An 18,695-nucleotide genomic window follows, 5' to 3' on the forward strand; every position below is an offset into this window, starting at 1 on the left:
CAGCCTCTCGTGCACTTTCAGCGGTTACGCGTAGGGATCCGGGACTGAAGGCAGACGGTTGCTCAGCAGAAACATTGTAGAAAAGAAACGCGTGTATCCCAGTGGAAAGCGATCACAGACGCGTCTTGACTAAAGAAGTGACAAGCCGGGGGCTACACCCTGGTCATGAGGAGTGAGCGGGAGACACCGCCGGCCGTTCTGAGGGGCAACCGGGAGAACCGGAGCACTGACAGTCGAGATGTGGAGCTGAGCGGCACGGCGGCCACCATCAAACAGCGGGAGGAACGAAAGGCAACGTTGAGCAAGGTGAAGCTATGTGCCTCCGCCATCAGCATCCTTGTATTATGTCCCACTACTGCCAGTCTGTATCTCCACGTCTATTATTCAGGGGACCAGCCTTTGATTGGACAGCGCCGTCATGTGACCTACCCCGCTCTTCTGTAGTTGTATACATCATGCAGTGTCTGCTCCCAGCCGTGGTAACGGAGGAGACACTGCACTGCATTTGAAGGTGTAGGGGCACAAGGGCAGACTTATATATATATATATATATATATATATATATATATATATATATATACTATATGTATTCTCATCATGTATCATTATGTCTGCAGATGGCAGCACACATGGACAGCTTATTCAGTGCAACGGAACAGTTTATATATGGTAATGGTAAACATTTAATCATCTTCACTGCAAGTACATATTTGTAGGATTCCATAATTTAAGATCTTCCTCAGAATAAGTTGATTGTGTATGTTACAAGCGACACTTGTTCTACAATATAATTGTATCACAGGGAACACTGTGAAGCACCGATGTTATTGTGACAGTATATGGCAGTGATGGAGAACCTTTTGGAGATCGGGTGCCAAACTACAGCAAAAACACACTTATTTATTGCCAGCACTTTCCTCTTTAGAGGAGCTCTAAAGATAATCTTCCATTTTCCACATGTTCTACCTCTTCCTGCAGTCCCAAGCAATTAAGAATGTGTTGCTTTAAAATAGCACTGAGAGCAGCATTTAGAGTCTCCTGGGACTGAAGGATGATTCTTTGAGTTCTATGTCGAATGCTATGTTGAAAGAAAGCTCAGAGTGCCACCTCTGGCACCCTTGCCATAGGTTCGCCACCACTGGTATATGGGGTCCATTGGTAAAAAGATAATGGAGTCTAAATGTCTCTTGAGTTTTTACCTATTTAAAAAACATAGGATGCATTACATCTAAAGTCTACATGTAGTTATGTTTTTTGTTCATACTGAAATTAGGGGGAATATAGCATCTTGTAAATAACAAAAAAAGACGACCAGCGATCAGTGTATTAATACTCTTTTCTATTATATAAGGTGTTAAAATACATTGTATCTGCTGTTATGTCTCTGAGCTTTCTTCTTTTTTTGTGTGATGTCTCTTCTAGGTGGTAATACGTCGTCTTCCACCAAGCATAAGTAAGGAGCAACTAGAGGAGCAACTGAATCCTTTACCAGCCTATGATTATTTTGAGTTCTGCACAGCTGATCCCAGGTAGAATTCAAGGCAAATATTTCAAATTGTTGTTATTGAAATGAATTCATTACCATAATTATCTATTGTTTTATGTTATTTATTATGTAACAGTATTGGCACATTCTGAATGGCACTTTTAGCGTCAGTGTAACCAATCTACTACGGAACCTTGTATTTCTCTCTCTATACCCTCTATCTTATGGGTGGTGAGTGTAATGGCCCATCAGGACGTGACATTACAAACCAATTCACTCTAGTTGGTCTCCTGGTGAGCTTATGGAATCTGGTCACCTCTGTTAAGCAAAGCTAGGTAATTTTATCTATTTCCAATGGAGGCCTGCAGCAGCTTTGCCCCTTCAGAGGCATACGCCTCTGCCAGACCAGCGGCTCTGTGTGCTTTCACTCCACAGAACCTACACCAGATTGCTGCCTAAGCACCCTAAACTACTATCCAGCCGCAAGCTACAGGACCAAGGATTAGATATTCTCCCAGACTGCATATCCAACCAACCATTGAAAGAATGGTGTTCTACCTGAGCCTGTTATTCACTGCTGCATTGGATTGTCTGCTGAATAAAGAGACTGTGGGGGGGCTTTATCAGTGCTGAAATGCCAGTTTTTTCCCACAGAAGTACTGAAATAATCACAGTTTCTTGCATACTGCAAGAAATTGCAATTATTCTGGCGACTTTGCCACCTCCATGCCGCCGGTGAAATGGGCCAGTATGGGACTTTCCAGCTTATGAACCTTCAAGGGTTTTTCCTGAAAACTACACCAGGTTAGATCTGGTGTAGTTTTGCCGCCAGTGCAGCAGGGCCGACGATGTAACAACATGAGGTCTAATCCTCATTATGTATCCTCCGTGGGGGGGGGGAGGGGTGGTTATCAAATATCGGCGGCAGTGTATGAGAAATCTCACCCTGTCTCCTTGTGTGATCCCTGGTTGCCTCCACTAACATTACGGGCCTCTCCTTTGCCATCTATCCAGGGATCTTACACTACATGTACATTGGTAGTGCCCCATGGGGAAGCCTCCACTACATTGTGGCCTCAAAGTCTTATAGTTTATAACATGACCTCCATAATGCTGTTTTTACTTGTGAGGTGATTTGGAGTCTTAGCAGACTCCTTTAAAAAAATTTTATACTGGTGCACTTATTTGCTTTGATTTGATAATACTGTACAATAATTACACATACAAATTTGGTAATTCTTATAGTTACACACTTTACTCTTTATGCTTGTAGCCTGTATCCACATTTGTTCTCAAGAGCCTACATTAACTTTAGAAACCCGGAAGACATCATTCTCTTCAGAGACAGATTTGATGGATTTATCTTCATTGACAGCAAAGGTTAGATATATTATATCATTTGAAGTTATAAATTCATGTTTGGTTTATTGGCATATATAATGCAATTTTAGGGGAAAAAAGTAGAAGCACAAGAGACATGCCATCTTCCCCTTCATTTTTTCTTATCTTCTCTGTGTTAACAGTCTTCCCTTGTGTTGATCAACAGAAATTCAGTTGTGATCAATCAATGTAGTGTTCTTATATCACACTCAGTATTGGTGGAGGAAGCTTGGAAGCAATCTGACAGTGTATTAGGCTACATTCACACTGCCGTTTCCTGCCATACCGTAGCACGGCGGGCAAACGGCAGTGCCGGGGAGAGGAGGAGGGGAACAGCGCCCCTCACTCCCACCCCTCTCCATAGATATATACGACGCACGGCGCCGTATTCCGGAGAAAGATAGTACCTGTCCTATCTTTACATGGGGTACGAAGCGGTACAGTGCGCCCACTGTTGTTTATGGGGAACGTATATTGGCATATATACGTCGGCCATATATACGTCCCCCATACGGCAGTGTGAATGCATCCTTAATCATAAAATAAATCCAAGCATTCCGATAAATCTTCTTAATCACACACAAGCTGCTAGAGAGAAGGCATCAGTTACGTAGTTATGGCTCTGCTAGTGTGGCACATCCATGCCTGTGAATAACGCTGTTCACAGGCATCGCAGTGCTATAACTACTGAACTGATGCTTGATGCATAGCTAGCAACGAGCTATGGTTATGATTGGCCAAGGGCTGATCAGCCTCAAATCCGCCATTATGTCCATGTCGTTGTGCAACTGAACCTTAAACGTGGACATCAAGTCCACTCAACTCTAGTTGTGATCTATAGGTTAGACTCATATGTGATGGTGTCATAGCCACAGAGAATCACAACCAATTAAACTATTGCCTCCGCTGATAGCATTTTAAATCAGCATCTACACTGTCTGCAGTTTTGCATGGTCAAAACTACTGGTAGACTGCTTGTTACTAATCCCATTTCTTATTCCTCGTTAGCATGAAATGTTGTAATTGCTATAAATATAACAAAATACTGCTGCAGTAATAACACCTGTAATTTTCTCCATTAGGCCAGGAATATCCTGCTGTTGTTGAATTTGCACCTTTTCAGAAGATTTCAAAAAAGAAATTGAAAAAAAAAGACACAAAAGCTGGAAGCATTTCAGATGGTAAGTCTTTTCTTTTAGAGATACTTTACTTTCTAAAATATTTTTTGTAATAGTTACAATGAAAAATAAGAATAATCTAATATATAAAGCGTGTATGTCTATGTATGTATGTACGGTAAAGGAATCTGCACCTGATGGTGCAGATTCCTTTATCACGTTTATAAAAACCAAATTTAGCACGGCCGCCCTTTGTGACCCAGGGAACATCATAAACTTGGTTTTGAGTCAAAATTTTCACCCCACGCTTTCCAAAATACACTTATTAACCACCATATACAGAAGCCATTGTCTGCTGCTGCTGCTGCCTTGGCAGTTTGAACAGGTCATTAATATGAGCTCTGAGTTATGATTGGTTACCATAGGCAGTGAGTATAAGGCAGCTTGTGTGTGAGGTAAGCTGGATAGGGATACAGAGATAGGGGGATACTTCAGCTCTGATTGGTTGCCATGAGCAACTAGAGCAGTACTGCCCTTAGACACTTCTGATAAATTTCTCTATAGACAAAGTGACAGAGACAGTCACTGAAAGGGACAGTCAGTGACAGTCATTGAAAGAGGTGGTCAGTGACCGTCAATGAAAGAGATGGTGAGTGACAGTCACTGTGCTATGTCGGGAAAGGAAAAATAAACACACATGCAAATCAATGCAATGCATGCATGTAATTCTTAAATAACGACTTAGGGCTTATTCACACAGTCATCCATCTGGGCGAGCTCAGGGCTGGTTGGAGAAGGAAGGGGGAGTGTACCCACCACACCGTGACCGGGTACCACAAAGTTCTACTGTGGCTGTGTGAATGGGGCTTTAGTGTGTGTATATACTGCAAAATTATTCAGCCTACTGACTGCAGTTACAATAAAGTGGAAATACTTATAACAGATGAGTAGATATTTTTTATTGTACAGATGTGGAATATAAGAAATTTTTGGAGAACTACTGTGCAGAGGAGGAAAAAATATGTGCAAATCCAGAAACCCTCTTGGGGGAAATTGAAGCAAAAACAAAGGAGCTAATTGGTTCGTACATTTTTATTCCTTTTATATTTCATTTTACCATTGACTGGAATACTATATACTGCGTTATATCCCCTACGCGCACCTAGACATAATAGTATGTCCCTGGGGGAAGATACTTCCCATGCCTGGACATTCTATCACGTTCCGCTTCTGGCACCGGCTCAGCGTATTGGACAAGTCTGGCACCGGCGTATTGGACAAGTTCAAGAAAGCATAAGTAAAAAAAAAAAAAGTTAAAAAAAAGGAAAGTTTAAAACATTAGAATAAATAAAAAATAAATAAATAAAAATATAAGCCCCTAAAATGTCACTTTCCTATACAAACACTTAATAAAGTATAAAAAACACCAATATTTGGTATTGCCATGTCCGTAACAATCTGTATAATACAGAATATATACTGGACTCGCACGGTAAATGCCTAAAAAAAAAAAGTTCCATAAAAGGATAATTTTTTTTCTCATTCAAGGTTTTATTGAGAGAGTTAAGATACATACAAAGTAACGTAAGATAATGCATTATTGCCTTTAGGGCATGCATAGAGAACAAGTCAACATACAGATTAAACAGGTAAGTAGAAGGCATTTATAATAAGAACAAATGGTGTGAACCGGCCTCTGCCTAAACATTGTCTTATTCTCAGCAGATGTATAATAATTGTGGCAGAGTTAAAACAAGCAGAACTTCCACTATGCAATGCAATTATAGGTAGGGAAGATAAAAGATAGAGGGGGGGGGGGGTTAGAAAAGGAAAATAAGGTTGGGTGACTGGGGATAGGAGTGGATGGGAGGGATGGGGGGGTAGCAAGGGTACTAGGTGGTACTAGAGGTGTAGTCGAGGTATTTCTTTTCCCCGGTTGCACCACTTCCACAGAAACCTCAATCTTGAAGTGTGCGGTAGGACTGGGAGCCCAGGAACTGCTTCCAGTGAAACCACGTTTTTGTAAATCGTGTGCGATCTTTTGGAGATTGAGCGATCAATTCCTCCATTCTGTGTGTCAGGGCAACTTCCCCGAACCATTCACTCAAAGTGGGAGGGGAGTCAGATTTCCATTTCCGTGGGATTATTGTCTTAGCTGCCTGCAAGAGATGTTTGGCCAGAGATTTCTTGTATGTTGAGACGGGAATGTCGAACATAAATAATAGGACTGCCTCAGGGGAGTTAGGGATTTTAAGGCCTGTGGTTTCTTCAATGACTCGGAGTACATTGGACCAAAAGCTTTGTAGGCGAGGACATTGCCACCAGATGTGGGACATTGTACCACTCGCAGACCCACAACGCCAGCATCTGTCCGGGACTGTTGGATATATTTTGTGTAGAAGCGAAGGTACAGTGTACCATCTTGTCAAAATTTTGTAGCTGGTTTCTTGATGTTTGGAGGCTACAACTGCCCTCTGAGCCAGGGAGAAGCATTGTGACCATTGTCCCTCTGTGAATGTCGTCCCCAGTTCTTTTTCCCAAGCTTTACAAAATGGAGGTGTGGACGCGCGGTCGGGAGTGGTTAATAATTTGTACATCTCTGAAAGGGCGTGGGGCGTCTGAGAGCGTGCCATGCACATCTGTTCAAAATATGTCAAGGTACGAGAGAGTTGGAAGTGTGTTTTGATGGAGGTATGAAAGTGTTGGAGTTGATTATATTGAAAATGGTGAGTGGCTGTTGGCGTGCTGCTTGGTAAAAGGATAATTTTTAAATAATGCTCTTAAAAAATGTTACGCACTCTAAAATAAGAGTCATTTGAAAGTTGAGTAGGTCTCTCTAAACACAGGTTTTGGTGATTTTCCAAAAAATGTGAAAAATGGCACCCAAATTCTGTGCCTCATAAAATTATAGTAAAATTGGTGGAATGTTAAATGACCATACAAACATTTGGCAAATGTAAGTTATGAATTAATTGTGCTATATCTGCTTTAAATGTAGAGAATTTAGTACAATGTGTCATGAGAAAACAATCTCAAAATCTCCTGGATATCTTATAGCGTTCCAAAGCTATAAGCACTTATAGTGACAGAGGCCAGATTTGAAAAATAGTGCCAAAATAAGCTGATATAAGGGGATATATACAGCATATAGATATTTGTATACATATAATGAAAGGGTTACTTACAGCAAATGATTACATATGAATGCTAGCAGTGGTTATGTGTAGTTTAATTTCTGTTTATTTTACAATATAATATTTGACTTTTAGCTAGAAGAACAACTCCACTGCTGGAATTCATCAAAAATCGGAAGTTGGAGAAACAGGTATAATGAATCACACTTGATGCCATTTCAAGTATAGCATAGCACAGCTTCTTGTGGCACTAAGTATAACAAAATATATGTAAACCTACTCTAGAGAATACGAGAAGAAAAGAGGGAAGAAAGGAGAAGACGAGAGCTGGAAAAAAAAAGGTTGAGAGAGGAGGAAAAAAGAAAAAGACGAGAAGAAGAAAGACGAAAACGGAAAGAAGCAGACAAGCAAAAAAAAATGTGTGAAAAGGAAATACGTATTAAGGTAACAAAGTTTTATTGAAGATGTTATATTTCAGATGATTAATGCAAACTTGATTAATAATAATGATTAATAATTCATAAAGTCATAGGGGGAGATTTATGAGAGCAGGACTGTTCTAGCTGCCAATGGAAACCAATCAGAGCACAGATTTAATTTTACCACAGCTGTTTATAAAATCTTAGCTCTGATTGGTTGCCTTGAGCAACTAGAGCTGTTTTGCTCTCAGACACTTCTGATAAATCTCCCCCATAGTCCACATGGTCAACACTTTGCTTCTTGTTTTGTGAAAAAGAGACTGGCCCACATTTACCAAAGCTGCTGTACCAATTTTCTCTCAGACTTTGTACATTCTTTTCGGTGCAAACTGCTTGCTTATGTATTCAAGAAGTGTCTGAGACAAATTTCTGGCGCATGGGACACTTTGTGGCACACACTGCCCTATACCCAAAGCGACACAAAATTCTGAATTGAAATGGGTGTTCCGGTGCTCAGTCGGACCATGCGCCACATTTACCAAGCAAAGTCAGACAGAATTATGTTGCACGCCCCATGTTAAAGCTTCACTCTGTAGTGCAGGGGGCGACAGATTTTTGAAGAACTGGAGCCACAAATCATGAATCTGGCGCCGTTTGCACTGTTTTTGGTATATGTGGGCCACTGTATGCTGGCAGCATATCACAAACCAAACACAGTGCAGAGGAGGGACTATTGGGAAGGGACTAGTTATATATGATACAAGGAGTCCCTGCTTGCCTGTTGAACAACAGCGCAGAACTGTAATCGATGGCCCAGTCTTGTGGTGTCAACCTTATCCTGTGCACTAGCTACTTATATAAAATATAAGTATACAGGCGGTCCCCTACTCAAGAACACCTGACTTACAGATGACCCCTAGTTACAAACAGACCTCTGGATGTTGGTAATTTACTGTACTTTAGCCTTAGGCTACAATAAACAGGTATAACAGTTATCAAGTGTGTCTGTAATTAAGCTTTATTATTAATCCTGGTTCTTAAGACAATCCAAATTTTTTTAAATCCAATTGTCACAGAGACCAAAAAAATTGTGGCTGTATATTCATAAAATATACAGTTCCGACATACATACAAATTCAACTTAAGATCAAACCTACAGAACCTATCTTGTATGTAACCAAGGGACTGTCTGTACTGGAAGTATATACAGGCAGTCCCCGGGTTACGTACAAGATAGGTTCTGTAGGTTTGTTCTTAAGTTGAATTTGTATGTAAGTCGGAATTGTATATTTTATCACTGTAGCTCCAGACAAATTTTTTTTTTTGCCCAAGTGACAATTGGAGTTAAAATTTTTTTGATGTAATTGGACCAAGGATTATCAATAAAGCTTCATTACAGACACCTTACAGCTGGACATTGCAGTCTGGGACTATAGTAAAGCATCCAGAGAGCTTCACCAGAGGTCACAGTGGGCAGAGGGGTCCCTCTGTAACTATGAGTCGTCTGTAAGTCGGGTGTCCTTAAGTAGGGGACCGCCTGTACGTAGAATTTTATTCCCTATTAAAGCTTGTCATTTGTATTTATATTTTATGTTTTTCTTTATATTGGAATGTTCACTTTAATATTTCTCCACATTAAGCTCCTAAAAAAACCTGAAAGGGGAGAAGAAATCATCAGTGAGAAACAAAAAGAGAAAGGAGATGAAATTGACCATGAGGAATCAAAATGGGAAAAGTCACCAGGGAATAATAAAGCAAGAACATTCGAAAATTTTGTGAAAGAACTGAAAGAAAAGTAGGAGTACATTGTTATATGCGTTCATTGTTTATTTGCAATGTTTGCTTATTTTGGAATAGAAAATTTTTTGACAAAAAACTCTATTGTGCCATTTTCTTATGCTTAGGAGCCACTACTTCCCTGAAGGACTATTGTCCGGTAGTTTGATGCAATTTCCAGTTTGAGACAGTGGTAATAGGGAGACAGGGACTCCTGCTACCAGGGATTTATTCGGTCTGGAAAAATTCAGTACTCACTCTGATTTGTTGAATAAGACCTTATGGTGTTTATTTGTGCATATGCATAAATTAAGTTGCAGTTTTTTTAGTCAACCCCACAAGTTGATTCAGCATATATACAAAACATTAATTAGGACTCCTTATTCCTGGATCAACTTCTGGCTTTGGCTCAAAAATGCATTATAGACTACAGTGATGACTGAAAGCTGCCTAAGATGGGGTGGTTTTTGGTAAAATCCTCTTTGATGCATTTATACCCTCATCACTGAGTAACCTAAGGCTATATTCACACTGCCGTTGCCCGCCCGTACCGTACCGTAGCAGGCAACGGCAGTGCACGGGGAGAGGAGGTGAGCGCAGCTCACCCCCGCCCCTCTCCATAGGAAGTAATGGGGCACAGCGCCGTATTACGGCAAAAGATAGGACAGGTCCTATCTTTTTCCGGGTACGGAGCGGTACGTGTATGGAGGACGTATATCGGTCGTATATACATCGGCCGTATATATACGTCCTCCATACGTTAATGTGAATGTAGCCTAAGCTTTACCCCATTTTCATACAGAAGTATTTTGGTTAGTTTTTTTAAGCCAACAATCAGGAGTAGGAGTGGTCCTGAATATACATATTGTAAGAGTGTGAACCTAGAGGATGCAGGAGAGCGACCCAAAACTAGGGTTGAAAAGGACCTTGACCACTCCCATCCATGGGCCAACTCCAGAGGGAGAGCTCACAGCAAGGCAGCGCTGTGTGTCCTGCAGTCAGCAGGAGGACTGTGGACCAGTTGGAGACAGAAACGGGTCTATCCCAAGATGACTGGAGCTCACTGAGAGCTAGAGTGCGGAGTAGGAACCTCAGCAGTGTTTCTTAAACCTAGAAGGTTGCCCTATGTAGTGGCTAAGCTGTTTATTATTTTTGGTCCTGTAAAAGTTGTAAAGCATTATTGATTTGGCACTTAGCACCACAAAAGACGTCTGTGAGGCCCAGAAGCTTCTACCTTTAATGCTAAATTACCCCAAACTCCACTATATATATTAAAAAAATGTTTATTATATTATTATATTTATACATTTTCCGTGTTTGGGATCCATTAATGATTTTTATACTAAAGTTTTATGCTAGTTAATTATTTTTAATAACAACTCTAAAAAAAAGAATATGTTTAATAACCCCAAACAAAGCATTTCTAAAAAGTTCCTGTTGTTCTTTAAACAACATGTTCAGGATTAGTAAATATGGCAGCTTTCTGTCAATGCATTGTGAGCTGGTATTGCAATTCAGTTGAATTGAAAGAGGTTACCTTCACATGCGACCTGTTGACACATGTGACACTACAGCTTTTCAAATTCTTGAGAACCCCTTTAAGGCCCCTTCCACACTTTCTACGTGCTTTTGAGGTGCAGAACTTGCATTGCACTCTGACCCATTGTAATCAATGGGCTTTTTCAGACTTCTTTTTTTCACGCACATTATTTTTAAAGTTCTTTTAAATCTCAGCATGCTCTACTTTTGCAAGTCACATGCGTGAAAAACACACCATACAAGTCTATGGAGAAGCATTAAAAACATATCGCACTCTGCAAGAGCAAAGCGTTTTCACGCATCAATTGCCATAGAAAAGATAGACCTCAGTCCTGAGTTCTTTTCACGTGCGTTATCTGCGTGTCAAAACCGCATTGAAATTGCACTGAAAATGCATTGAAAACGCACATGAAAAACTGAGACGCTGGTCAAACTTTGACTGAAACTGATTGAACTTTGATGCAAAATGTCAGTTTTTCACTGACCAAACCCTGATTGCACCCTGATCGGACTCTGACGTGATCTGCAACGCAAGTGTGGAAGGGGCCTAAGTCTCTTTTTTCACGCACACACGTGCATTTTTTTAAGCGTGAAAAACACACCATACAGGTCTATGGAGATGCATCAAAAATGCATTGCACTCTGAGACACATGCAAGTGCAATGCGTTTTTTTCATGAATCAATTGCCATAGTAAAGATAGAGCTCAGTCCTGAGTCCTTTTCACATGCGTTATCTGCATGTGAAAAACGCATTGAAATTGCATTGAAAATGCGCATCAAAAACTGAGACACTGAACAAACTCTGACTGAAAACTGATTAAACTCTGATGAAAAATGTAAGTTTTTCACTGACCAAACCCTGATCAGACTCTGACACGATCTGCAACACATGGGCTGGAGGGTAGGTCACTAATTGTGCCACCCTATGTGTAAAAATGGGACGTCAGAAAGGCGCTGGTCATCAGGGGTAAGAGGTTTCCTTTTATTCAGAGATATTTAGGACAACGCGTTTCGCACTCCAACGAGTGCTTCCTCAGGTCTAATACAATACACAAAAATAAATTAATTTTAATATTTATGGTAAGTTAAAAAGGAGAATGGCAGGCAGAGGCTCGGTATACCAAAAAGAATAAAAGAATAAAACATAGGCTTTAAAAAGTTCATATAAGTTAGGAAATGATACATTTGAGGGAAATAAATATTCCTATGGCCTTCTCTAAGGTAATTGGTGATCACATTGGAAGTGGAAGAGACAGATAATACATGATAAAAATAAAAATATATATATACATATATATACACATACATACATATACATATAAATGAACAAACCTATAGGCTAAAAACAACCAATTGGTTAAAATCATGGAATTTTATATAGTACAACATAATCATAAATATAGTGACCTGTGACATAGAGTATGCATCGGATGGCTTAAAGATGAGGGGCCCTGGAGTTGTGTTTAGCTGAGGGCCAATAGTCTATGTAGCTGGTTGTGATGGATGTCTAAATAGAAGTCTGGAGGGACTCACCTAGGCTTGTTGTGCTGGAGAAGTGATCTAGGTTCCCCTGTTTTGGCGGAAATTTATAGGTGTGAGTGTCTGAATAAAATAAAGAGAAAAAAAAAAAAAAAAGGGATTGTCTCTAAATAAAGAAAAAAAAAAAAAAAAAGGGATTGTCTCTAAATAAAGAAAAAAAAATGTATCATTTCCTAACTTATATGAACTTTTTAAAGCCTATGTTTTATTCTTTTATTCTTTTTGGTATACCGAGCCTCTGCCTGCCATTCTCCTTTTTAACTTACCATAAATATTAAAATTAATTTATTTTTGTGTATTGTATTAGACCTGAGGAAGCACTCGTTGGAGTGCGAAACGCGTTGTCCTAAATATCTCTGAATAAAAGGAAACCTCTTACCCCTGATGACCAGCGCCTTTCTGACGTCCCATTTTTACACATAGGGTGGCACAATTAGTGACCTACCCTCCAGCCCATTTGCTATACGCCCTTGTTACCCAACCTTGGGGCGAGGGTGGGGATGCGGCAGCGGTTACTTACCACATATGCCTGACCCAGCGTTGTGCCTGTCTCTAGCACAACCAGCAAAGGTGAGTACCCAATCTCACCCAAGAGCACCTCTTCCTCAAGAGCACCCCCGAACTAACCAAGGATAATCTCGCACTAGGTAGCGCTGTTTCTCTCTGTTCCTTTTTCTCTGCATGTCCACAGTGATCTGCAACACATGTGTGAAAGAGACCAAAGATCAGTGACACCCAGTCTTTGTAGAACACTTAGGCATAAGGTACTATACTATAAAGCCTGACTTTTGAAGGAAATGATAAAAAGTATTTGCAGCAGTATTTATTATATTTTAGAGGAATAACACAAAACATAAAATAATTAACATGTTTTCTGGTTGCAGGGCACAAAATGATAGTGATAAGGAGCAAAGAGATATTGAAAGGAGATACAGAGATAAAGATCAAGAACGACAAAGGTATCACCGAATGGATGAATGCAGAAAACCAAGACACCACTATGAGTTTGACAAGTTTATTAGAAGAAATGAAGATGACCAGAAATGGGGGAAGGGATTCAGCCAAGATCGGACCAAGAAAGGGAGCCACAACAACAGCTGTGCAGCGGATGCTGTAGACAAACTGGGTAAAGAGGACAAGTGTGATGACATGGCATCCAAAAAGGAGCGCATAAGAAATAAGGTTCTTTTATTCTTTCAGGATCATTTCTGCTAAGCTAACAACGCCCCTGTAAAAAGAGCATTCTATATGCATCAAGTATAAAGCCTAAAGAGGCACATTATAAATATATAAAAATAACCACATTTATCATTTCCATGTTGCATCTTTTCTGGATGTTATTGCATTCAGTTTTTTAATTGCATTATATAAAAATACATATCATGGTAAGTAAAAATGTGTGATTCAAGACTAAAAAAAATAATTTTATAAATGAAATATTGCAACGACAAAGAGCCGTTTTACCTGTAGAAATAATTCTTGCATGTGTTTTATTTTTTGAATTATATATGTTAATGACCATTAATGAATATGTTATGTATATGACTACAGGCGGTCCCCTACTTAAGGACACCCGACTTACAGACAACCCATAGTTACAGACGGACCCCTCTGCCCACTGTGACCTCTGGTGAAGCTCTCTGGATGCTTTACTATAGTCCCAGACTACAATGATCAGCTGTAAGGTGTCTGTAATGAAGCTTTATTGATAATTCTTGGTCCAATTACACCAAAAATTTTGAAACTCCAATTGTCACTGGGGCAAAAGAAAAAAAATTGTCTAGAACTTCCATTATAAAATATACAGTTTCGACTTACATACAAATTCAACTTAAGAACAAACCTCCAGACCCTATCTTGTATGTAACCCGGGGACTGCCTGTATTTAGATTTTAGTGTTTACTATGAACACCGCATATATTTTCTTTGAAGAGATTATATTATTAGGAAAGGATAAAAGCCAATCTTGCTGGTCATTGGAAGAAATTGGAATATTTGTCATGACGATTTGGGACATAAAACCACCAACAGGTCCTCTGGACCGGAGATTTAGTGTCACAAATCGCCTTCTATTATTTTTTAAGCGTGCATATAAAAAAAAACCTTTATACTCACCTCCCTTCTCATTCCCTTTGCCACGTGTGTAGTTCACCCCTGCTTCACTGTGCAAGCGCTGTAGGTACAAAGTAGGCACAGTGAAGCTGGAGTATTAACCTATCTTCACTTGCCGTATCGTATATAGGTAAGTATAAAAGTTATTTTGTTTTACATTTTTCAACGTACAGCTGTCATATTGATTGATTCAGACCCTAATGCACAGTTTCTATGGACCTGTAGTTGGTTTAGGATCCCTGATCAACCTGATAGGTCCTCTTTAAGGGTTTCATTATTATTATTTCATAAGGGTAAGAACAAAATGGACTGCAAAGTTTTATAAACAATTTCTCATGAGTGTGCCAATACCCCATATGTGTTGTTAACTGCTGTATGGGCACATAGCGGGCATTGAAGGGAAGAGTGAAATTCAGTTCATATTTTTATTGTCACAATTTTTTAATTTTAGGGAAATGTGGACATACGAGGGCTTATTTTGATGCATTTTCCAGATACAAGCAGTCCCCGACTTAAGAACACCCGATTTACAGACAATCCTTAGTTACAAACGGACATCACTGCACATTGTGACCTCTGGTCAACCTATCTTGCTGCTGGTAATTTACTGAACTTTAGCTCCAGGCTGCAATGGCCAACATAAGAGTTATGAAAAGCTTCTGCAATTAGGCTTTATTGCCTTTTTTCATGGTATCCCAAAATTATAAAAGTCCAGTTGTCACAGGGACAAAAAATATTTTGTCTGGAGTTAAGCTTACTAAATATACCTCTTCCAAATGGGGACTGTCTTTACTTATTGAAGGGATTTAGCGTTTTTAGCTTATTTATTTTTGTCCAAAACTGAGAGCAAAAAGCTCAGCTTTCATTTTATAATTTTCTGTGGGAAAATGAACGACAGAGACTTGTTACTAATGTGACTGCAGTGGTGTTGACAAATAACCGCTACGACCGGTGATTGGCTGCAATGGTTACATTTCCCTTTAGAGACCAGTACACAAACCACAGATTACAAGTAGACAACCCCCATCTACCATAGCTGCTCATCCATGGATGTACAGTAATAACGGTAAGGTTATTGGCAGCTGGTAGGCTGCCTTGGCAGGCAATCATCTAGCTTTCAATTTTAATGTATAAGTTGGAGCTTTCAATGACAAGCTTGCTATCCATTTATGCAGCAGGGTCCAGAGCAGCGCAAAAAACTTTGCTACACCCCCAGTATACTATACTTTAGGTGAGAGCATTGCTGAGGCTTGTAGAACATTTTGTCTCTGTAAATTGATACAGGCAATCTATGAGGAGGAGAGCAATGTCCCACATCCTTTGGCAGAAAAATACTGTTTAATGCTATAGATAAAGTTTTGTATCTTAATCACTTTTTTTTAACTTTTTAACAGGATCGCCCAGCCATGCAGCTATACCAGCCAGGAGCTCGCAGTCGCATAACTACAGGATTTACAAATAAATATCTGGAGGAACCACCTTACATGAAGAATGATGCAGACAACATATCTGGAAGAAACTCTGAGACGAGTGAGGATGCTGGATAAGACCCTGGTCTTCAAAAGAAAAGTATTTATGCAAGTGCTCTGACTCCACTTTTGACTATGGACAAAAAAAGCTGAAGCCAAACCACATGTTGCCTGCCTCATTCTTCCCCTGGAGATGAAGAGTAGAAAAAAATGTTACTTTCTGCTAAGCCGTTTTGTGCCAAAGAGCTCCTAATAAATAGTACCACAGTCCACATACTAAGTTCATTTTATGTTTCAAGGAAAATAACACTACTAGTAGCTTTGATCAATCTCTGTATTTATTATTCTTATTTATTGTGAAACGCTAGTAGGTCAGACAGGTCGCAAAACTAGCACATACAGTTTCCTATAGTTGTATCAATGTTTTTAGAAATGTACTGTGGTGAAGTCAGTGATACTTGCAGCATTTCCTATGTTTCTGTATGCAAGTTAATAAAATATTGCTACAACGCTGTGTTGCTGGCAGTCTGTAGACATGGAGGAAATGCCCTGTATTCCGATGTGTTTATGGTGAGAGGTAACAAATTCCAAAAACTTTATTTTTAAATATAAAAACAGATTTAAATAAAAAAATATTAGAAAATGTTGATAAATGATTTCCATTCAGCCTTAGAGCCCATAGGATCATAAGAAACTATATTAACATAGATACATACTGTTCCTAGTGTAAATAGGGATAATACAGAAATGGTCCTTACTAGTCATGAGCATAGCCTCATTTTTGGGAGGGTTATTGCTCCCAATGGCATGGCAACGAACCTCCCCAAAAAGTTAGGGGTCGGTTCGGATCCGCTCAACACAAGTCCTTACATTTAGAGCTTTTCTCATGATGGAATAGAGTAGAGTCCTTTATTTTATGAACATTCACAATGAAATAAAATACATGTTTTATAAAAATGTATACTTAAAATAATGTAAAGGTAACACTAAAATCCTGAGTACACAAATGGGAAGAGGGAAAAATAGTTAATATTAATTATTTTACAAAATTTTATATCTTTCTAATTTCCATAAAAGATGGAGATGAATAGAAGTAAGGTAATATAGATATAATAATAAGAGGGTGGTAGGAATGTCATAGAATGTAATAGGAGAGCACGGATATAGGAGTCCTTTGCAGACTATAGGTTAACTACAGTAATCTTAACCATGTCTTGTTTTTTATCACATTAAAATAATATGTTTCTTCTTCCACGCATCCACACGGGGCCTTGCACCTTCTGGCTGCGCTGCATTGTCTTCACAGAAATACAGCTACTTTTACTGTTAGCAGCACTAACACTTATTTCTTTTCTTGGTTTCATTTTTTCCCAGAACTCCTCAGTGCTGCATAGCTGTAAAATATATGCAAGAACCCATATAAATAGTAGTCAGTGAAATATATTTTATAATGTATGTTACAAACAGTTCTTTGTACAGTACTTAGCATTGAGATATATATATATTTATAAAATATATAAAGCTGAGTGTGTGTATGTATGTCGGCTAATGGAACCGTCACATTTACAATCACCAAATTTTCCACAGTTGTTGCCTGTTACTTATGGAACGTCTGAGACCAGGTTTTGAGACAAAATTTTCACCCCACGCGTTCCAAAAACCCACTTATTAACTACCATATACAGAAGCCATTGTCTGCTGCTATGGCAGTTGGAAGCTGAGCCGTGATTGGTTGATGTATTGCCACAGGTCATTTATATGAGCTCTGAGCTGTGATTGGTTACAATAGGCAATGATTATAAGATGCTTATGTATGAGGTAAGATGATAGGGATGTAGAGATAGGGGAAGATTATCAGAAATGTCTCAGGAAAAACTGTTCCAGATGCCCATGGAAACCAGAGATCAGGTGTAATTTTTTAAACAGCTGTGTGTAAATGAAACTTGAGTTCTGGGACAGTCAATCGACAGACCGTCACTGTTGGCGACAGACAGTCACTGAGACTGCCGGCAACAGACAGGCAGTCACTGAAAGAGACTTACAGTGCCTCAGTCTATTCTACCCCAAATAATAATGACACTGTACCTTCCAAATTTATTATTTGGACTCCTTGGATATGATGCAGCTACATGCAGAACCCTGAAAATAGTGCCATATATTGTTCTTGCAAAATTGTGTCACAGATGGCACTACCCAAAATTACAGCTCTACTGTTGCATGGACATACTGCCAAACACATTGCCCTGTAGTGTAATGCAGCCAAGCACTGTGCTCCCTGAAAATAGTGTCCCACAAATATCCCCTGGATATTCAGTGCTGCTGATAGTGACACCCTCAGCTTCTAAGAGCCACTAACACCCTCAGCATCTCATGTCCCTTAAAAAATTGTGCACATACTCTTATTATACAGCATATTATCTTACAAGACGCGTTTGGAAGGGATTAAAGAGTCATTAAAGGGGGTTAAACTGTCATTTAAGAAAATTTTTGATATGTTGTAGGACATTCAATTTACAGCCCTTCTGCAACTAGATTAGTTACCAGAAACTTGAACATTGCTCTTCTATACAGCAGCCTTAACCCTCTGTTAGTGATCCTTCAGATGGCCATTGTTTTGCTCTCTCCATCCTCTCTGTGCTAAAAACAGATTGCACATTTTCATGTCATTATCAACCCTCCTCTCCATTGCTCTGCACAGCTGATTCTCCTTACTGGTGCTTCA

General features: G+C 39.5%; 2 protein-coding genes across 5 annotated transcripts in view; one reads left to right on the top strand and one right to left on the bottom strand.

Annotated features, from left to right (window-relative positions):
* UPF3A (UPF3A regulator of nonsense mediated mRNA decay) lies at window positions 1–16,247 on the top strand. 4 transcript variants are annotated; one of them, XM_072135793.1, is made up of 10 exons: window positions 1–306; window positions 1,423–1,529; window positions 2,760–2,866; window positions 3,949–4,047; window positions 4,936–5,064; window positions 7,254–7,309; window positions 7,404–7,562; window positions 9,178–9,332; window positions 13,277–13,574; window positions 15,899–16,247. In XM_072135793.1, the coding sequence occupies exons 1-10, from the start codon at window positions 166–168 to the stop codon at window positions 16,049–16,051; spliced, it is 1,404 nt and encodes a 467-aa protein (XP_071991894.1). In that variant the 5' UTR covers window positions 1–165; the 3' UTR covers window positions 16,052–16,247. The 4 variants fall into 4 exon arrangements, with proteins under 4 accessions (XP_071991894.1, XP_071991896.1, XP_071991895.1 ...); XM_072135795.1 differs by having other exon boundaries at window positions 13,277–13,518; XM_072135794.1 differs by having other exon boundaries at window positions 4,954–5,064.
* LOC140118200 (F-box only protein 36-like) overlaps window positions 13,201–18,695 on the bottom strand; it is a 22,478-nt gene continuing 16,983 nt past the window's right edge. The window contains exon 4 of the mRNA XM_072135797.1: window positions 13,201–17,367. Coding sequence (XP_071991898.1) covers window positions 17,203–17,367 — 165 coding nt within the window. The 3' untranslated portion in view covers window positions 13,201–17,202. The remainder of the gene's footprint in view (window positions 17,368–18,695) is intronic.

This window comes from Engystomops pustulosus, chromosome 2, assembly GCF_040894005.1.
Source record: "Engystomops pustulosus chromosome 2, aEngPut4.maternal, whole genome shotgun sequence".
Classification (NCBI taxonomy): Eukaryota; Metazoa; Chordata; class Amphibia; order Anura; family Leptodactylidae; genus Engystomops; species Engystomops pustulosus.